General features: G+C 42.8%; 1 protein-coding gene across 4 annotated transcripts in view; it reads right to left on the bottom strand.

Moving 5' to 3' along the window:
- The window catches only part of CACNA1C (calcium voltage-gated channel subunit alpha1 C), a 790825-nt gene that overhangs the window by 80819 nt on the left and 687770 nt on the right, over positions 1–22236 (bottom strand). For all 4 annotated transcript variants that reach the window (XM_019515544.1, XM_019515545.1, XM_019515546.1 and 1 more), the window contains one exon: positions 19934–20044. In XM_019515544.1, coding sequence (XP_019371089.1) covers positions 19934–20044 — 111 coding nt within the window. The remainder of the gene's footprint in view (positions 1–19933; positions 20045–22236) is intronic.

Genomic DNA, 22236 nt, shown 5'->3' with positions numbered 1-22236 from the left:
GCATCTTTAGCAACCAGATGGACCTGGAATAAAACTGTAATTAGATTTTATCAAGAGGAAGGAGACAGAGAGGATGGCAGATTAAACTGTAAAGACACACACAGTTTGAATAAGTAAAGAATACATGTAGATCATTCAGAGGTGCAAGAAAGTAACCTGAAATGACCTCTGCACTGAGGACTCAGATAAGGTAAAGAAAATGCACCAGAAAACAATGGGCCCAATCGTACAACCCTCCTTCATGTGAACAGACATGCCGAATGCTGTGGAATTGCTCACATAGTGAAGGTTTGCAAGATCAAGCTCAGTAATGTGTCTGTCTTCCATTTCCTTCTGTGTTTGCACACTAACAGTGCCATCCAGGATTTCAGCAAGAGCACAAACAGCTCTGGAAATAGCTGAGTTTCCCTTTGATCAAGCAGCAGAGATGAAGTTCATACCCATGGTATTTGAGGCTCTGCTGACCTAAATGGCAACTGTTTACATTTAATCAATGGTGATGGATAAGTAGATATTTTGTATGGTTTAAGCAGCCCTTTTTTAAAAACACACAATGTGCCAACTTCGGATTATATCAAATATGCGTCAGAACATGTTTTGAACCTAACCACATCAGCAGTTTTCTTTTAATGAGCAATCAGACCCCAGTCCAACAGCAAGTTTTGTTACCATGAGGTGATGATCCAGTGATGAGATGATCACTGAAGCCAATGGGTCAAGTTTCAGCCTCAACTGCAGTAACACAAACTTGCTGACATTGCTTTGGCCTAATGGACAGCAGTATGAAGCCCAAAGGCAACTTTGTGCACATGTATTCCCAGGCAGAATCTGGCCTTGAAAGCAGTCTCTTTTTTCATTGTAAACTCATGGATCAGGTTCAGCTTTTACTTAGGCCAAAGTACATCTAGAATCATTTCATTAACTTCTGTGGAGTTACTCTAGCTTTATACTCTCTATTCACTCAAACAGTTGCTTTGCTCATCCTTTCCAGCAAGTCTTAAAGATGCAAGTCATGGCCTTCTAAGCTTAGTTGCCATGGGAAGGACATCTTAAAATGGCACATTGTTACTCATGTATGAAGTATACCCAAGGAATTCAAAGAAAAGGCTTCAGACACCATAGCTGTTTTATACAGAGTCACTGATTTTCACACATTCCAATAATTTGAGTGTTTGAAGACATGAATTAAAAAAAAAAACCTTTTAAAAACCTTCCTCTTGTATTTATCCTCTTGTATTTATCAAGAAAGGGGCTTGAACTAGGAAAATATTATTCAGAGGTATATGGCTGAAAGAAATCACAGAGCATTGATGCTTATATTCTTCAAATAAGGTGCAAGGAATGCTTTGCTTGTGTGGAAATTAATGAATTCCCTCCTTTAAAAGCTAAGCCTCCTTAGAGACGTCTACCTAAGAACAGCCATGTGATTACTTGGTTTTGGATTGGAGTTTGTAATCTTGTCAAGAATTACAAGCGCATATTAAGAGTGAATAAAACCCCTTTGAGACTTGCGTGTTATGACTTCACAGTGACTCTTACAGCCATATCCCTTGCTGGAACAATCCAGGTTGGCTAATGAAAGACAAGTTGAATGGGGAAGGAGTCGGCAATCTAATAAAAAGGTTGCATTTCCAAGTTAGTTTTCCCACCAGAAAGTTCTGGTCTTTCTTCCCCCAGGGAAGTGACTTGATGGCACTGTTTATTTTTACAGTACAGGAATTTAGAGTGCCATACCATATTTTACCCTTAAAGGGAGACATTTTGTCCTGACGTAACCATATACTTACACATCCCCGAACAGAAGCCCCTTGGAATTTATTAGGCAACTGCAGCCACCCTTTTGGTGGCATACTCTGGAGTACGTGATATCCATGCAGCTTTTGGAGGGGGAGACTGGAAGCTTTGCTTGGTTACTTCATGACGTATGAAGTAACTCCACCATTATAGCACTTCGCTTTCCTTTTTGCTTCACCCAAAGAAAGTAACTGATAGTGAATCACCCCAGGATCAATTAGTTAATAAAAAACTGAGCATAAATATACAGTGACTGACTGGAGTGGAATCTCATTTATGCAAGGGGAGCAGACATTTTATCATTTCAGAATGAATATGCAATCATTTTTAGGTTTCCTAGCTGCTGAGTTCAGCTAACAAGATGACAAGGTTTATTTCCACACTAATGGAGCCACCATGATCTCTGGAGAACATTTCTTTTACTTTCTATTCAAATGAACTCTTTAGTACAGCATCTGAGAAGTCTTGTTAGGAACAGAAAACACTGGCCATTGGAGCCTATCTGAAGGCCTGTGCTCCTAGTTATTTGGCATTCATAATTGGGGTAAATGGTATCCAGATATCTAAATATCAATGTTCAAGCACAAAGTTTTTAAGGGAGGGTTGAACAGTGATCTCAGCTCAGTTATGAGCCCAGAACCCTATAGGAGTTTCAGGGTCACCTCTGTGCTAACTGATGTAAAGATATCTATCTGCTTTGCCACAGGAGTTCACTACTATCTCTTACTACATTGTTTGCAAAAATTAACTAATATTTCCAAACTGTAAAGCTTCTGCAGATGAAGGGGGCAGCAAGGGCTTGGGGCATCTACCCAGTGGGATCTGAAAGTAGGTCAGTTGGTCCCCAGTGGAAGAGGCTGCTGCAGTACAGCAGAAAAGTGAGAAAGATACGAACAGGGAGGGAGAAACAAAGAGGGAGAGGAGGCTGGACAACTAACAGGAAATAAAATTCATTGGAAAACCTCTGGTCTCAGAGCATTTGAAGTAATCCTGCCAGTGGAGACAATAGAAAGAATCATTAATATTAGTATTATATGTTTCCTGGAAAAGCCTGTATGGGGGAGAGGGACTGATTTAAGGATGATGTCCTAATAAAGAATGGGCTTTCTTAGGAGATAAAAAGTTCCTCTTGATTAGAATGGAAATCAAATAAGAATTTGCTGATGCTTTGTAAAATGAGATGACCTGCTACAGCCTGGCTGGAACTAGCACAGCACCTCTACATTCAGCATTTGGTTTTAATGAAGAGAATGAAACTGAAGTACATGGAGAGTGTGTTCTGAACTCTGGCATACCATTTCACCAGCCTGGGTGAGAGCAGAATATTACAGAGCTACAAAAATACTGACACCAAGAGGTAATGCAAATCCTGTTTTGTTAAGATACAATTTAGCTGTAAGAGCAATCATTGAAATTAGCAGTGTCTAATAGAGAAGGAATAAAATGGAGGATGCAGCTGCCTGGAGATTATGACAGACTGTAGGAAAACAGCATCTATTTGCATCCTATCAGCTCTCACCCAGTGATGGATTAATTCTGAGACAGTCATTGCAATTCACCTATCACTCTTTGTAGTGAGTCACTACTGCGGGAAACCATACAATCCCTGCTGTACTCGATCAAATCTACACAGTCAAAAGGAGACAAGTTCTTCAACTCCTGAGACTGCTTAAAAGGTCCAGTTGTTTTTAAAGAAATCCTCTGCCTCTCTTTGTTTATTCAACAACAGCAACAGAAATCTCAAATTGCTAGAGCAAGATTCATGGTAAATCACTTGCATACTTTGTTTTTCAGTCCTGCCTTCCTGATTCATGCTGACTCCCGCACTCTCACATTTCCCACATTAAAAACCACTGATAGCAGATAGGTGATTTTCCCCCACGGATTTGGTGGATTGACCAATCATAATGTCCTTTACAAGTTAGAATCAAAGATATTGCAGGAGCTGATGCCACTGTGGGCTATCAATAAGACTGAGGCTCACTTTTGGATCACTGTTGTGAACCTGGATCAGGAAATCAGTGGTCACCATCTCGTTTACCACCACCTTGTTGCTGTTTGACATCCCGTGGTATTCAAAGTGAGTTACTGGTTTCAGTTGTGCTCCTGGTGAATGAGTAGTCCCATTGCAAAATGGGGAATTGTTACACCATTTGGTACTAACTGGTCTCCCTATTGGCAGTCTTGGAAGAAATATTTATGGAGCCTGAACTATTCTCTCTTCTTAGTGGACAGCTTTAGGAGCAGCATTTGGGAACCCTCTTGCAGCAGTCTGTACTGTCTCTGTTCTCTGAAGAAAGGACTTCCGTTTCCAGGTCTTGCAGTCCAGTTCATTCTTCAAGCACTAGCCACTTGCAGATAAGTAGGTCTTTTCTGTGAGGACAACAGTGTAGTTCCATACTCATATCTCTGTCTACCTCTGCTTATTCCAAGGCAATGATTCGCAGCCAGGCTGCTACAGCAACCTGAGGTGCCTTGAGATCCTTTCAAGGGTGTAGCAGGGTGCCATACCTTGTTAGTACTGTTAGATGTGCAAACATAAACCCTCAGATTTCAAATAGGAATCCACAGTGTTATAACCATTCTGGCCTGGCGTGGTCTTTCTGAATTCTCTGCAACAGAAGAATCACTTTATTGTTTTTCTGTAATCAAAAAACAAGTGACAGCTAAGAGCTGTCTTTTTCTGAGGGGTGCCTCAAGCCTATCCAGCGGTGTCTCAAGCCTAAAAAAAGTTGAGAACCACTGTCCTAAGGTGCCTGTCATCATGATTCATACACAACCATTTGTGTAGGAGGCCTGAAATTCGATGTGTGATCTCAGGATACCTGGTTTATAGACTGGGTTAGACGTGTGGCCGAGGCAATGCCATTATCTTGAAAACACTTCCTAGTAGTGGTAGAAATGTATTTCAGGCTAGCCTAATAGGAAGGGATGGAGAATACTGCAAAAAAGGATGGAACTGGATGAAATTCTCTTAGAAAACCACTGTGGCTGTAGGTCCTAAGTTCTTCTAGCCATGATTGTCAACGGAATATGCAAGAAGCAATGTTTATCTGGTAATATTTTTTTAATGGAACAACTATATAGTTGGGAAAGATGTCAGACAAGCTTTCAGGCACAAAATGCCTTTTTTGTTTATTCTAGTTTTCTCTGAATTTTCCAAAAGAACCTTATTTCACAGGGAGCAGAGTTTTTCCATTCATGGAATAACACCAATAATACTCCTACCATACACTTTATCCATATGTTGTAAGACACTTTACAAAGGAGGATCATTATCCCCATGAGGAAGCCAGTACAGAGATCTAAAATGATGTGGGCAAGCACGGAAGTGACAAAGCATAAAAGAGAAATCAGGTCACCTGGTTCCTTGTTCAGTGCCTTATTCCAAGTGGCCTCTGATACATTATTTCTTAACAGGTGGCCAACCTGCAGCACAAATGCCACAAATGGCACAAGTAAGCCTTTGTGTGTGGCAAGCAGTAGATTGGGGAGGGGACAGTTAGCACAGCAGTACGTGAGGCAGGAAGTGGAAAACAGCAGGAAGTTAGGCAGGGGGCACAGGGCAGAAAGCAGAAAAGGAGACTGGACTGGTACTCAGGCAGGGTGTGGGGCTTGTGTCACATCTGCCAAAAAGGTTGGTCCCCACCATCCTAACAAAATGAAAGTACTGCACTCTGTTACTTGGGATTGTTTTTAAAGATAGTGGAGCTTTAGACCTATAAGCACTTTTGGCCATTCTGTATGAGCCTGCCTGAGGCTTAGACTTCCCTTCTGTGTTATCTTTTCTCTGGAACTGTTCCCCTTTCATGGAGTTGCTCATGCTTCATGCTCATGAATGAGACCTCAATGCACCATCCCACTGGGCTTTCAGCATTGTTTGACTAATTCCCCATATTAAATAATTAAGTGTAATAGCTAATGCCATGCTTCCCACATTGTTGCATTGTGCAGTCATATCATTATTTTTTGATCGTTCATAATGACATTAAAACCCTCAAGTGCTAGACTGGAAATAAATCTGTCACAATGTTGCAGTAATATGTAAATTCCCAGGGTAGGTTTACTGTGAAGGAAAAGGTCCCTCCTTAACAAGGCTCCTACCCAACTCCCTAGCATTTGTCTTTGCCTCCTGAATTTTCCAGCAGTCCTCCACCAGGTTGGCTAGCCACACTGCACAGGGCTTGTTTGCAAAAATTACAGGAGTCGCAGCATATACTTTGGGCTGTGGCTAGGATATTAGCATATACTTTGGGTTGTAATACATACTTTGGTTTGACTGGTATCAGCCTTCTTAGCCATCAATGGACTCATCTACAACTCTTTACTTGACTCATGGGAGTGATCATCTTTGACCATGAGGGATTGCTGACAGTACTTTGGGTTGTTGAAAGCCTCCTCCCCCAATGTGTCTCAATTATAACAGGAACATTTCTACAAGGGATGGGCAGTTTGTTCTTCATACTCATTCAGCTTTGGGACTGCCAACAAAGAAGACAATTCTGCTACTGCATTTTGTGATATGGATACCTTTCTACTAGGAAACTGGACTGAGACCAGCTTGTCTCATGCAGGACACTGAGTAGTGTTCAGTGTGAAGACTTTTGATGCTTACTGACCCAGGCTAGTTTGGAAATAGTGTCCTGGAAGCTAGAAGAAGGTTTGATAGTCCACATTGAATATTTTTATAATGTTCAATGTGTTTGGCTGCAACAGTGACTTCTGTTGTCTTTGAAGCTTAATTGCATCTCCAGTCCAGGCTGTGGATTCTGACACTAGGGGTGTGCGAAGCGGGTCCTATTTGATTTGGATTCAAATTTGGGCCTAATCTGGGACAGTGATTCGATTCATTAGTTCGGATCACTGTCCCTGATTTGATTCGGCTAAATCTGAATCTGAAGATTCAATGCTGATTGGGAGAATCAGCAATTCAGCCATAGGCACAGTTTTAATGTTTTTTTTTACATGCCTCGAGGTAGCAGGCACGGCTCATGACTGCTGCAATGCTGGTGCACATGGAGTGTCTCACAGGAGTGTGGGGGGGGGCCCTCACTTGCTTGGCGGCAGACCTGGAAGTGGACTGGAAGTGCTTCTGGTTCACTTCCGGGTCTGCTGCTGAGCATGCTGGGGAGTCCCCCGCGCTTCTGTGGGACACCCCATGTGCCTCAGCATCACAGCATTCATGAGCCACCTGCTACCTAGAGGTATGTAGAAAAAACATTTAAAGCTTTCTCTGTGTCCAAATCTTCAAATCTTTTTGAATCTCTCTGATCAATTTGGAGGGTTCTGATTAGATTTGAAGAGATTAAAGGGTCCTCTGATTTGATTCGGATTAAGAGATTTGGCCACCAAAACAGGCTGAATCTCCACTGAATCGAATCAGGAACCAAAGCTTTGTGCAGCCCTATCTGACATTGCTCTACTTTCCTTCAAACTCCTACAAATTACAAGAACCCTACTGATGGTTCAGTAGGATCAGCAGTAAATAGGTTATATGGGCTCGGTTGATCTTATAGTCATCTCAGATTTAAAAAAAATACCTGAAATACAAAGTAAGCACTGAGGAGGGTTCCTTGGATGCTCACATAAAGGACTCGGTACATTATTTGCTGTGTTTGTGTGTGTGCCTGGAGGATGTTAGCAGAGCAGTCCTGTTACCCAGGACCCTGTTGTGTGCTTCATTACCTTACTCTGCCCTGGAGTGTTGTTGTTCAGCTTTTCTGGCTAGATGCACTCTTTAACCTAATGAGCCTAGACCCTACACTTACAGGGATATAGCTCACCTTACTCTGCCTTGCAGTGTTGTTGTTCAGTACTCTTCTGGCTAGTTCAGCTGCACTCTAACCTAATGAACCTAGACCCTACACTCACAGGGATATGGCTCCCCTTTTTCTTGTAACCTGGTTCCTGTAAGAGGTTTAATTTAAAAAAATCCTAAACAGTATCTGTCTGAGGACATGTAGTTGCAACCCCCAGATGCTTTTCTATCTAGTGCTTTTCTAGGTAGAAGCCCTACTAGACGTGCTCTATGCTTGACTGACTTTTAGCCACTGACTTGTGTTTTGGGTGAGGTATGGCCACACCACCCCTGGGAGTTATGGTACAGTATGAGGTACAGGAGACACAAGACCCCCTTTTAAAGCATTTGTCTTTTCTGCCTTTCCTAGCTTTTTGGGCATGCCTGGCATGGTGCACCTTGTTTCCCAGGCACATTTGGCCAACTTCTAAGGCTAGGAGGAGAGAATGTGGGGTCACAGCTTTCCCTCTCCCCAGCCCATCTATGCCTGCACTAGAAAGCATTGCAGCCCCAGAGATCAGAATCAGAAAATTAGGGTTGGAAGGGACCTCAAGAAGTCATCTAGTCCAACCCCCTGCAGAAAGCAGTACTATCCCCAACTATGCCATTTGGCATTGTCTAGTCAGGTCTTAAAAACCTCCAAGGATGGAGATTCCATAACCTCTCTGGGTAATCTGTTTCAGTGCTTTACTAACTTCCCCATGAGAAAGTTTTTCTAATATCTAACCTAAACATTCTTTGCTTCAACTTGAGACCATTGCTCCTTGTTCTGTCATCTGCCACCACTGAGAACAGTTTAGCTCCATCCTCTTTGGAACCACCCTGCAGGTAGTTGAAGGCTGCTATTAAATCCCCTCTCAGTCTTCTCCTCTCTAGACTAAATAAGCCCAGTTCCCTCAGCCTCTCTTCATAAGTCATATGCCTCAACACCCTAACCATTTTCACTGCTGTCCACTACAGTCTCTGCAATTTGTCCATATTCTTTTTGTAGCAGGGGGCCCAAAACTGTACTCCAGGTGTAGCCTCACCAGTGTTGAATAGAGGGGAAGAATCACTTCCTTCAATCTGCTAGCAACACTACTACTAATGCAGCCCAGGATGCCGTTAGTCTCTTTGGCAACAAGGGCACACTGTTGACTCATTCTCAGCTTACTGTCCACTGTAACCCCCATGTCTAGAAGTCTGGAGAAAGCAGCTCCATTGTTCCCCGGGCAGAAGGACTTCTGTTGCCCTTGGCTCATATGCCCAAAGTCCAGTATCTTTCATGATAATTGGCTATGAAGCCAGGTATGCAATGGAGGGAGCAAGTCTAACTGTCTGCTGCCTCCACCCAGCCTTCTAACCACAGACTTCCATAAAGGAGTGGGAGAGTCTGATCCTTTATGTTTGGAGTTAACTATTAATTATTATACTTTTTTCATTATTGTAGCAATTTAAATGTGGTAGGGGCTGTTCAAAAGTACAGGAAGACACAGTTCAGGAATACCTGCAGTACAGGTGCGCTGTGAATGAGTGTCAGAGAATGCGTTAAATTAATGGACGTTCAAGGCCATACATTTGAGCTCTGTCATAATACATACACCATGCAAAAAGCATGGAAGCCTGTTGCATTCCCAGCTCTTAGCAAAAAGATCACTGCAAATACAAAATACATCATAAAAAGCTGTCATAGCTGATGTACTGGGCTGGTTGCTGGGAAATTAGGGTTCTTTGGCTGCCTTTTCCAGACTCCTCAACTGACCTTTCCCTAAACATTCAACCCTGATGTGGCAAAGTACTTAAGCATACACAGGACTTTAAGCTTCTGAGCAGTGCCACAAGTACCTTTCTGATTCAGGGACCTAATCCCTCTGCCTCAGTTTTCTTCTGTGTGCAATGAGCATAATGATACCTTATCTATTTCAGATTTACTCCCATGACCTGGGACCTGTGGCTGTTTGGTCAACCTAATGGGCACTACTCCAGTCTGCAGGCAGGTTTATTAATATATCTGCGAATCTGTTTGTGAATAACCAGTTCTATTTCCTCCATGCTGGCTGTGCAGGGCCCCTGACCTCCATATTTATCTTGGTCCAATGCGTACATCAATTTTGTGGTGTGCAAAAGGGACACACCACTTCTCTGTGCACTTTGCACCAGGTGAGTGTTTCACTCCCAATCCATATATGAAAAGGTGAAATACAGTGGACAGATTATTTGTTGCAGATTATTCACCCAGTTCTAATCCTAGCAGAACAATGCAGCAGGAGCCTTGTGAGTAAGAAACCGCTGCTTCTCCAACAAGAAGGCATGGGAAGCCTGCCAGGGAACTTTCATGAAACAAACGCAAAAATAGCCTAAAAGCTATGGAAATCTTCCCGTGGTTTTTATTTCCATTTGCCTTCAAGTTTATTACCTTTTCATCTCCCTATTTTCCTCTACCCCTCTCTCTGTATCTGCTCTTCTTTTTCTTGTCATTTTTTCAAGCTAGTTTTCTCTTTGTCTATTTTGTGTTCTCCTCTTTCTTTATCTTTTCTTTTCTCTTCCTTTAGAAATAGCCTCTCCTTTACTGTGTCCATTGTTTACAAATCCTCCTGGATTTATTTCTCTTCCTCTCCCATATCCCAACTTCTCTATTTATTCTTTTCTTTTGTTCTCCCTCTTTCTTCTGTCATTACATTCTGTTATTTGGTCTGTTCCTGTTCTCTCCATGTTATATTATCTTCTCCTCACTTTCACCCTCAAAAGAAGCCCAGTATCTTTTCCTTCTTTATACTGCCCCTTCTATATTTTTTCTTTTCAAAGCCTAAGGCTCAGTATTTTCTTTGTTCTCTTTCAGACCCATGCTCCTTTTCCTTTGCGGGCTATTGTCTCCAAATAACAAAGTCAATAAAGGAAGGGAAAAGTGCCCTTTTTGCAGTGGGTAGGTAAGACAGTCAGTCAGAAGCTCTTTTAGTTCAGTCTGTTCTAGCTTGCTGTTTGTTACAGAGAACGATGAAGTTGAGGCTGATGAGAGAAATCAGGCAGATGGCTATCCAGCCACAATCTGTAAAACCTCCCCTCTCCAAATCCAATGTAGAAAGAAATTACAATGTGTGAACCTTAACAATCAGGCCTGTCTAGTCACAAGCTGTGGGTGGCTTGCAGTCAGGTGTTCCCTGGCATAGGGAAGCTCTAGTCTTCTCTCATGGATAACCCAATCCTGAAGTTTCGGGAGTTAGGGTAGCAAGCAGGATAAAGTGCCCCAGCTGACCCTGATTACTGAGTGAGCCTAGCTGTCAGTGGCCTAGCTACTCCTAGATGGTCTCATTTGCCTGCATGTGTGTGGCTGTCTGTTTGTAAGTCTCCTCTTTCAGTGCCCAGCAAGCTACTCAACAGGACAAATACCTCTTTGTCTAGACTATGACTCTTGCTTGTTTGTTCCTATTTTCCTGTTCCTTGGGTTTTTCTTGTTGGTGTCCTGGCTTTATCTGGTTCCCTGGCTCCTGCCTTCTGACTCCTTGTTCCAGCCATCTACTCAGACCCCTGTGCTTCCCGTCTGCCATTCTAGCTCCTTGACCCCATGCTTCCAGGCTTGCTGGCTTCTTGACCCTATGCTCCAGTCCAAACCCCTGTCCTTTGACAGCGGGCTCAGGGCTTGTGACTTTCGTTCAGAGATCACCCAAATCTCAGTCCTGGACAGCTATAACGGCCTACACTGGACCCCTGGCTAATGACTGCTGACCTCCCTTACCTACCTCATCCCCTCAACTCATGGTTCTACCTATGATGACTGCCTGCATCCCAGTCCCTTACAGACCTTGGCCTTCTGACCTGCCTGCTTTTGATCTTTTGACTCTCTACTTTAGTTGGCACTCATGCTTCCTGCCCCATCTGGTCCTGACCCCATAGGGTCAAGGGCAAACCATTTATGTCCCAGTTGTACTCCTGATATGAAATATGGCATATTCCACAAACCCACTCCACTCTGGAGGACCTGGTTGCAACACAAGCATGTTTGCCATTTGTAATACACAGAAAGGACCTTAAGTAATTTGCAGGAATGGACTGGAAATAACTTTGTTGCAGCCAGGTTTTTTGATATGATTATATCAGTGGAAGGGTCCTTATTCTGATCCACCCAAATATGCCAGAATTCTTGATGAGAGAGAAGTGCTCAGGTATCATAAAGTTTATCATAGGATACATTATCCTTAGATACATAGACATTTCTTAGGCTATTAGAGTCTGAAGAGCATTGGATTTCATAAATTGAGGGACTTGATAAGAATGGTATAATGGAAGAGTATATAAAAATTCAGTGGTGTGAGAAAAGGCTGAAGCATCCTATTCTAGGCATGACAGACAGCAATTCCTCTGAAAGGCTAGAAGACAAGGAATAGGAAGCAGTCAATATGGCTTTGAGACAGACTGTTCAAAAGTCTGAGTGTATAAAAGAACAGGCACTAGAAATGGAGTAGCAAGGAGGGAACCAAAACAGATGAGCAATTTTGCAGGCTTGAAAGAAAAGAAAATAGAATGGCACTAAATGCATGATTAACACTAACTGAAGGGCTTAAAGGGGAATGAGGAAAGGCAAATATATCTGGAGAAAAAGAAAAATTAAAGAGAAAGTTGCTCTATTAATAAACAAGGAGGAATCAATTATGATCAAGGGTGGGAGTGTTTCCTTAGTAATAAAAGGACTGCCAGCCAAGACTCCCACTATTTTGAGTGTCAAAACCTCCTGGAACTACAAGGGGGGCATAGCTCCTGGATTTATTGTGAGACTCATTTAGACTAATGAATGCAATTCTGAATTCTGCTATGCTGAAACAATATTAAAATGGAGGGAATTCAAAGAAACTCAGCAATGATAATGAAAGATCTGAAGTAGTTATCTTGTGAAGAATAAACATGCCCCAAGTTGTATACGCTGAGTTGTGCGTGACATAGTAGTCACCTACATATAAATGCCAAGAAGAGAAACATGATGGCCCCTACAAAGGCTGATAAGGAAACTGAACTTGGTTATCTTTAACAGCTCTGATGTCTATGATTCCTTGAGATTCCCCAGGATTTCACTGATTCAGCAAAGGTACCTAAATCTGTGCCTGATTTTTTGCAGGTCCTTCCCATTGAAGTATCTTTCTGAATTTGGGGCAATGGAGAAGGTGGAAGTGGAAATCCATAGCTATCAAAATTCTTATTTATGGCTTACTGAATGTTTCTGAAAGGATACTTCTCCTTTCTCCTTTCCTGAGAAGATAAGTATGGCATGAAAGACTCAGCAATTAAAGAATCAATTTAATTGCTCTGATGGCTCTAAGATTCCTTGAAAAAAATCATCCTCATATTAATTTCCTGTAACTTCAATGAAGCCAGCAGAGTTAAAGGAGGGATGAATCTGCTCCTTTATCCATTTTATTTACCTATATAAATTATAAATATGCATCTCTGCATGAAACAGGCAGTGGCACTGGTTACAGCATTAGTAAAATCAGCCTCTCATGTTTAATGAAATGCCAGATTACAGGCTTGTTATTGGCAGGCTGGGGTGGGAGACACCAATGCCTGGGTACAAATATTGGACTATCCCCTGCAATCCTAATAAGAAAAGCCCAGATCACAAAACAGCTCAACAGAATGGTTGGCTCAAAACACGAAAAGGCTAATTTCTCTTTGTCTCAACAGCATCACTTTAAACTGCCTGCCTGTTTGAAATAACTCATTTTGAATCAGTTTATGGGACTTGGCCACAACAAACACTCTGGATCATTTGGGAGTCATGCTTTAGAGCAACCTATTAATGGTCTGTAAGGAGATATAGGCATGTAGTGGATGCTTTCCTTATCAGCAGCCCTAGCCACTGTAACTCTCTCTCACATTATTAACAAATCTTCACTCTTCATTTCCTCCTCCAGCCTGGAGTAGGTCAGCCAGTGACAGTCCGTGTGCCTTACACTGCTAAAACCTGAGAGGATTGCTCTTTTCCTCCAGGAAATGCATAGCATACAGAAAGACATTTGCTCAGAGGCGGTACTGTCCTGTTCTTCTGCAAATAAAGGGCTAAAACAGCTAAAACACAGCATTGCCCCTGAGGGGAGAGTATCCTACTGATGTAGTAAACCACAAAGACTAACTAAAGAGGAGGCACTGCTTATGAAATAGTGCCAAAAGAGGAGGACAGAAACCCAGCAGATGATTGCAGAGGCAACCAGCACTAGTGCCAGAAACCCCCTCGTCTGTGTACTGCCTTTGAGTACTGTTTACTGAGCACAACATAGTGCCAGGAGGTGAGCCCTTGATTTAATGTGGTTCTTCAGCCTAAAGACTGGTTTTTTGTTCTCTGGATCTCTACTCTCACATCAACAAAGTACCATCATTTTAGATCTGGATTCATCAACTGAGTTCCCTGTGCTAGGCAGAGTTCGGGCTTTTCGCACTTCTGGAACTGATTTCCTATGGGGTCTTTCTCTTGCTACCAAGAAAACAGACTCAGCAGAGCATGCCTCCTCAAGAAAACAAGCATCAAGAGATAAATAATGATGGAGGGTCCCTGGATATAGTGAAAAATCTATTCAGAATCAGATCTTGCCATGTCTTTCAAAAACTTGCTGAAAAGAGCTTGGATAGGAGTATCAATAAACTCCTCATAGTCATGGCTATTACACCAGTGCTGGCCTTTTTCATGCTGGGAAGGCTAGGTTTGCTGTAATTCGACTCTTCAACTCAGCTGTCATTCATGTACTATTCTCTACAGTGATTTCTCCTGAGAAAAACAGGTTCTGTGGCCATGAGCTCCTGGATGGCTACAGCACACATCTCATTCCCTTAGGTCATTTTTCTTGGACAAGGCATGAATGAGCAGCAATGTGCTCCACACAGTTATTGCTCCTTCAACAGCTCCTGCTATGATCCTTGCTGAGAGAGTCTTATGGTGCAGACAGACATAACACGTGACCTGTTCTAAGAATGCCACTGATTAGGAACCAGGTCACATTTGTCTGTGGCTGGAAGTGTCCACATGTACATTGCTAAAGGGGTCTAAGTAGAATTGTCACATTTTAGGGACTGCACTGCTGACAAAATGCCGCCAAGTGATGGTAAAGTATCCAGACCATCAAGCCTCCCAGTATGTGGAGTTTTCCTAAGGATTCCTCTAGAGGGGAAGGAAGTCCTGGACTGGCTGGTCACCAGTATAGAGGAAGACATCATAACCCACAATTGCAATTTCCACTCCCCTTCTCAAAGAAAAAAAAAAGAAAATAAATAAAAATAAATTGAAAAAGATTGATTGAGTTTATTAAAGATCATAATTACATGTCACCAAAAATTTTGTGGTGGTATCTTGACTGAGGACGCACAGGTATATTTGTGTGTGTGTGTGTGTGTGTGTGCGCGTGCGCGCGCTGCAGCAGGAAATGGACACCACTCAACAGGATCCTTGGCTCATTTAGGGTAGTGCTGGGAATAGAGGGATTGCCAGGTGCTGGGGGGAGGCTGTGTGGTCACCTATTTGGTTACCAGAGAGCAGGTTCCCAGCACCTGACAAACCCTCCACTCCCACTCTCTGCCCAGAGTGAGCCTGGGACTCCACCACTCAGTGTTTGTAGCAAGGAAGGCAAACTGACATGGAAGCTTTGCTTCACCTATGTAGACTGGGGTCTGTTTGCACAGCAGAGTCCTGGCTGCTTTCCAGAGCAGCTGGGCACCTACACACGTGCATCAAGGCTGCTCTGATGCATTGTAATTACAGCAAGTTACAGCGGACTCAATCAAGTTAATAATATATTAACTCAAGTTAATAATATCGATTACTAATATAACTCAATTAATAATATAACTTGGTTAATCATGTCTGCTGGAATGTGGTAATTACCATGCTCCAGCAGACTCCAGTGTCATGTATATCAGAATCTGCATGCTGAAAAATGGGGGCATTTTAACTAAAGCTTGTTTGATGAGCTTTTGAAGTGCCCCCCTCACCATTTTTCAGCATGGGGATGCTCATACATGTGACACTCTGGGTGCTTTAATTAGAGCGCCTCTTGGAGCCACTCTATTTAAAGTGCCCCTCCTCCTGGAGCATGTATATAAATGCCCCATGTGCTTGGGGGGAGAGGCATTGAGGCACAGTGCAGTTTGAGATGCTTGGAGGACTGATGAAACACTAGGCATGGAATGCTATGCATCTCCATGTAGCACTGAGCTGGCTTACAGAAGACCACTCAAAGTTTTACTTGATCTTCCTGGTGTGTTTTTGAAATGTTCCTTAAACCAATTTTAAGTGGCCCTGCACATCTAGACTGTTGAGGTGTGCACTTCCATTTTTTGGCACCGCATACCACACATGGTACATGGGTACATGTTTGTTGCACTGCTAGTTTGCAGCACAGTGGGTTTTTTTGACACAGAGATCTTGCTGTAAAAAAAAAAATGGTGCAGGAAAGTGACGCAGCGCATGTGGCAGCAGTGTGTACCACCAGAAGGGAGCCTGGCCAGCCAGAGCCATGTTCTGGCTGCTGGCCAGGGTCTGAGGACCTGGATTACCACCACTGCTTCCCCAGGAGACCCCCAGGAACTCAGGTAAGGCTGCTGGGGCCAGCCCAGGTACTGGCTCCAGCTTCCCCTGTCTCACCCAGGGCAATCTGAGTATTGCCAGACTGCATATGCAGGGGCATGCCCAGGGACAAATAACAGTAGCAAAAATATGTACTGCTGCTATTTGGTCCATGGGGAATGCAAGTGTGCACTCATGGGGATGTGCCCTTGGGGTCTGAAGTGTATTTAGCATATTCTAAGCATTATGTCTGTCCGCACCCTGACATTAACTATAACTACTGAGGGATGCTGGGCCCATTCTCATTCTGAAGTATCCTTCAGGGAGTGACTAGGAACGAAAGAACTGCATGGCAGTTTCCTTATGGTTATATTATCTACACTGATTCCTGTTGGGCTCGGAAGACCTGCAGCTGAAGGAAGTGGATGGTTCTCAAGAGCAAACTTGCAAATTTTCATTCTGCTGCTTCTCCCACCTTTGCTTCTCTGGCACTATTCTCCCCAGAAAGTATACCCTCTTATTGTTATTCATCCAAGAATCTAATACCTTTAGGGCGTCATCTAGCTTTCATGTTCTCTTGCTGTCAGTTTTAAAGTAGTAGCTGCTCCCTCAAGTTTGGGAACTCCTCAGAATGAGAAGAGTAGAGTTTGGGCACAATATCAAAAAAGACAAAGCAGCTCAATCAAAGATTGATTTGGTCTTTACTTCTTCGGAAACAGCAGCCAATTCTGCCTAGGGCAGAGATCTCGTAAGCATTTAAGCTAGTCATTTATATCTGGGCAAAATTAATAGCACTTAAAGTCTCTCGGTTTTCTTTCCGCTCGAGAAGTTGGGCAGTTTCAAGGGAGTTGCTGGTATCTTGGTGCCTTTCACCCAGACTGAAGAAAAGATCTCTCAGACCATTCAGATTCACTGGGACAACCACTTATCTGCAATCCAAATGTGTTCATTTTTATTCCAGCCGCATTGCCCAGCCCTTGCCTAGTAGTGGCCTCAGAACTGGAAGACTGCACCTAGGTGAGATGCATAAAATAGAGCATATTCTACTTACAGTCATTTTCAGATCCATTTGTGTGGTTCAGAGACAGAGACACTATGGGCTCTACCTTACAGTGGCCCACCTTGATCCAAATAGCCTTGTGGAAACAGTGGTTTCCTTCTTCAGCAGGCAGTTTAGATCACGATGGAGGAGTCCAAGAAGGACTGCTGCTGACTACAGGTCACACAAGGAAGGCAGCAGGGAGTTGCAGAGTGCATTTTGATGTTCCCAGGCTTTGAGTCATGGTCCTAATACAGAACTGAATTCAGCTCTAATAGACTGCTCAAGGTAGGATTTTTTTTTCTGTATTAGCTCTTTCTGTAGATGAATTCCTTTCCCTCTGTAATTCCCACTGGTCATTGCCCCGCCCCCAAAAGTATGAATTAACTGAATTATTTGGCTAGAAACAGACATCTTTACTGAAGCATGATCAGCTGTGCCATGATATGGCATAGCACAGCTGATTGCACTCCAAGGTCATCTATAAACATCCTCACTTGTTGCACCCTGACTTGAGGCATGTTTACAAGAAGGAGAAAACTCCTGCTTGCAGATTCCCCCCAACCAGGTTGGTGAGTAGGAGAACCTCCTGCAGGGGATTTTCCTCCTTGCCTACAAGCATGGGGGAGAGGGGAAACTCGAACAGGGGCCCCCCACTCTGCGTTTCCATTTTGAGACCTCACAAAAAGTTCCAACCTTTGTTTCCACATCAGGGGAAGTTTTTAATCTGTGTAAGCGCTATATTTAATAGAATAATAGGAGAAGGGAAGGAGTTACTGGAATGGCTGGGCATAGAGATAATGATTTCGAATAGTCCTCTATTCCAATAGTCCTCTATTTTGCCGATGACACCAAACTTTGGGGCAAAGCATCCACACCCGAAGACAGGAGGGTGATCCAGGCTGACCTGGACAGGCTCAGCAAATGGGCAGACGAGAACCTGATGGTGTTTAACACTGAAAAATGAAAGGTTCTCCACCTTGGGTAGAAAAACCTGCAGCATCCTTATAGGCTGGGCAGTGCTACGCTGGCTAGCACTACCGAAGAAAAGAGACTTGGGGGTCATCACTGACCACAAGATGAACATGAGCCTGCAATGCGATGCTGTGGCTAGTAAAGCGACCAAAACGCTGGCTTGCATCCATAGATGCTTCTCAAGCAAATCCCTTGACATCATTCTCCCCTTGTACTCGGCCTTGGTGAGGCCGCAGCTGGAGTACTGCGTCCAGTTTTGGGCTCCACAATTCAAAAAGGATGTGGAGAAGCTTGAGAGAGTCCAGAGAAGAGCCACGCGCATGATCAGAGGTCAGGAAAACAGACCTAACGACAATGGGCTGAGAGCCATGGGGCTCTTCAGCCTGGAAAAGCGCAGGCTCAGGGGTGATCTGATGGCCACCTATAAGTTTATCAGGGGTGACCACCAGTATCTGGGGGAACGTTTGTTCACCAGAGCACCCCAAGGGATGATGAGGTCGAACGGTCACAAACTACTACAAGACCATTTCAGGCTGGACATAAGGAAGAATTTCTTTACTGTCCGAGCCCCCAGGGTCTGGAACAGCCTGCCATCAGAAGTGGTTCAAGCACCTACATTGAACACCTTCAAGAGCAAATTGGATGCTTATCTTGCTGGGATCCTATGACCCCAGCTGACTTCCTGCCCTTTGGGCGGGGGGCTGGACTCGATGATCTTCTGAGGTCCCTTCCAGCCCTAATGTCTATGAAATCTATGAAATCTATCTCTAGTTTGTCAAAGATATTATAGAAAAGGTGGTGGAGGAGAGAAAGGTATTGGGTGGGATGAGAGAAGGGTCAACCTAGAGGTGATGTTGTAAAACAAAGTTGGTTTTAATGGAGGATGACCAGAATGTTACTGTGGGGAGGGATAGGAATATGGCAAGATAGAAAAGGGAAGTGCTTCTAACTTTTGTGACAGAAATTACAAGCTTGGTCATCAGACATGTTGGAGATCATTGCTTTGTTAAAATCCTTATCTAGACCTCATGACACATAGTGAATATACATTACAAAGTTAAAGAACTTGCATCATGTATGACTAAGAGGTGTACTGGCCAACTTGGAAGAGCTTTTAAATTTCAAACTTTTCCTTTGGTAGAGTTATACTGATGGAACATAATACTCCTGTGAACATCATATTCTGTTCAGACAGGATCCAATGGTGCTCCTAATAGTAACCATCAATTTTAAATTTCAGAATGAAAGTCATCAATCCCAGACTTTTGCCATAGTCCCCACAGAGGACAAGTACACAGGCCCAACCTGCCATCCATTTTGACATAGGAATAAGACAGTTGGAACATTTTTTTCAACATATGTTTCACCAAGTTCCATAAATTGAAATGAGTTGGATTTGATTAACTTTGTTTTTTTGTTCTTCTCTTTTTAAAATACTGTTTTGCCTTGGAGACTGATCATGAACCGTTTCAGGCTAAATTATGTAATATAATTTGATTTTAGGACAGTCAGAGAGCATTCGAACAGCATTCATCATGGAAATCATGTTACAGCTTAATTCTGAAGTAACTATAATGACTTCATAATAACAAAGAACCAAGTTCTTTCCCCTCCTAAAATGTATACTTTCTACGTAAGAAAGATTCCTTCAAACACAGGGTGAGACTCCAATCCAGAGAGCAACTGTTTCAGTTCAGTTACTGGTTGGGTGATGGAGGGGTGCTGTTACATATATTTGCCTCTTGCTTCTCCTTCCTCCTACCCAGCATGTACACAGGGAAGAAAATTCCAAATCCACAACACCTACCTTAGGTTTGAAGGCAATTAGTTTCAGAACCATCTCAACAGTGAAGAGACCAGTGAAGAGCATGTTGAGGATATTCATGGCTTCCTTGAACATGCAGCTCTGACCGTAGTGCTGAAAAACAGATATCCCAGAATCACTGTGAAAAATGAACTGAATGGGTTCATTCACTTATACAGGATGCCAGGCTCATCCCTCTTCATGGTTAGGTTTTCTAAAAGGAATCCTCATCTCCATATTCTTTAAGGTCTATCCCTCCCTTCTCTTTGAACTCATTCACAGCAATAACTGTCCTTCAGATGAGTCAAACAGGATTGGAAGCCCTTTAAGATTACCCTAGATTAGCAATTCTCAACCTTTTTAGACTTAAGATACCATTCAAAAATGCCAGTTCTTACTTTTCATTCACGTTTTTATTACAGAAAAATAATGGAGCAATTGTTCTGTTGTAAAGAATTCAGAAAGACCACTCCAAGTCAGAATGTATTTAATACTATGAATTCTTATTTGAAATCTCCGGTCTTATATTGTGACATATGTTCAGTGGTCTAACCAGGGTACTGATGGGGTGGGAGGCAAAAAACCTGGCTTTTGCTACAGCCACGCAATTGTGATGGTGCTCCTTTGTGCAGCAGCCACCCCAGGTGCCCAGCTACATTCTTACACTGCTCCTCATTTTTACTCATCTTACAGTGTTAACACCCCACAGCACCCTTGAAAGAATCTCAAGACACCTCAGAGTGCTGTGGCACTGTGGTTGGGAATCACTGCTTCAGTACAATATGGGTATTATTGTCATACTGAAACAAATGACTGGTCAGTCTAATTTAGCAGATTGCCTCTAAGAATTGTCAGTGCCAGAAACTTCAGACAGAAACTGAACAATAATTTACAAAAGTACCTCTTCAAATGGGAGGTTCATCCTAACTCTGGGAGGTAACATCCTAGTTCAGTAGAGCATGTGTTCAGGTGCTTTGCTGAATGGGGATGGACTTAAGGAGGTAGTTAAGTGCTTTTGTGAACTAGGTGTCCTGTCTGTTCATGATTGGTTGACACCTTCAAATATAAGGCTTTACTTTTCTAATCTTTTCAAGCCCTTCTATTGCAATTCTGGTTATTTTTATTATTCTCATAAGTGTCCATTTTTTTTAAACATACTAACCTCTAGGTCAATACTAAATTCCACAGGTCAACTATGCATCAAGTAAAACCAGTATTTTATTTTATCAGTGTTAAATATGTTGCAAGTTTTAAATTTGTCGCAAGAAATATGTTCCCATATTATAACAAAAAAAGAATAGAAGAGCAACCTTAGTTTACCTTCTCTATATCATTTATTATGGTATACCCCTCCATGATGCCCCTTACTTGTCACAGTTTCTTTTTCAGTTTCTCCTGACCTGCATGGAAATATTCCCATAGAGCTTATAATGTTTTCACAAGTCTCTGCACCCCTTCTATTTCATATATATTTTTTGAGAAGGGAGTTACCACAACACCAGTTCCAACTGAGGTCTCATAATTGATCTAATTTGTGGCATGGCCATTTTTCCCAACATTTTGTTTACTTCTTTGACTGCTGCTGCACATTGAACAGAGGTTTCATTGAGTTGTTCATAATGAAACCAAGTCTTTTCCTGAGTAATTACACCTAATTTAGAATCCAGCAATATACATGAGTAGTTCAAATTATTCTTTCCAATGTGCATTGCCTTGCATTTGTCAACACTGAATTAAATCTGCAATCATGCTGTCCATTCACTTAGCTTTATTATGAACCTATAAAGTTACTCTTGGTCTCCTTTAGTCTTGATTAAGCCAAAGAATATATTCTCTGCAAATTTTGCCATGTTACTATTCATCCTTTTCTACCCCCCATAGTAATTGAAACTGGTAGCTACACCCATTATCAGGTTTGCCCTTCTCATAGAATCATAGAAGTAGGGTCGGAAGGGACCTTGTAGATCTTCAGGTCCGACCACCTGCCTGGGCGGGAGAAAAGACTGGACTCAAATGAGTCCAGCCAGGTAGTCATCAAGCCTCTTCTTAAAGATCCCCACAGTAGGGGCTAGCACCACTTCCCCAAGAAGCTGGTTCCAGCTCCTAGCCGCCCTAACTGTGAAGTAGTTCTTGCGGATGTCTAATCTAAACCTACTCTCTAATAATTTGTGTCCATTGTTCCTTGTCATGCCAGGGGGTGCTAGGGGAAACAGTGTCTCCCCTAAACCCTTCTGGTCCCCCCTCGTGAGTTTATAGATGGTCACCAGGTCCCCCCTCAGCCTTCTCTTGTGAAGGCTGAACAGGTT

Source organism: Gavialis gangeticus, unplaced genomic scaffold (assembly GCF_001723915.1).
Source record: "Gavialis gangeticus isolate Ggan-Ray unplaced genomic scaffold, GavGan_comp1, whole genome shotgun sequence".
Lineage (NCBI taxonomy): Eukaryota > Metazoa > Chordata > Crocodylia > Gavialidae > Gavialis > Gavialis gangeticus.
Note: the sequence above shows the minus strand (reverse complement) of the source record. Positions and strands in the feature narration are given on the sequence as shown.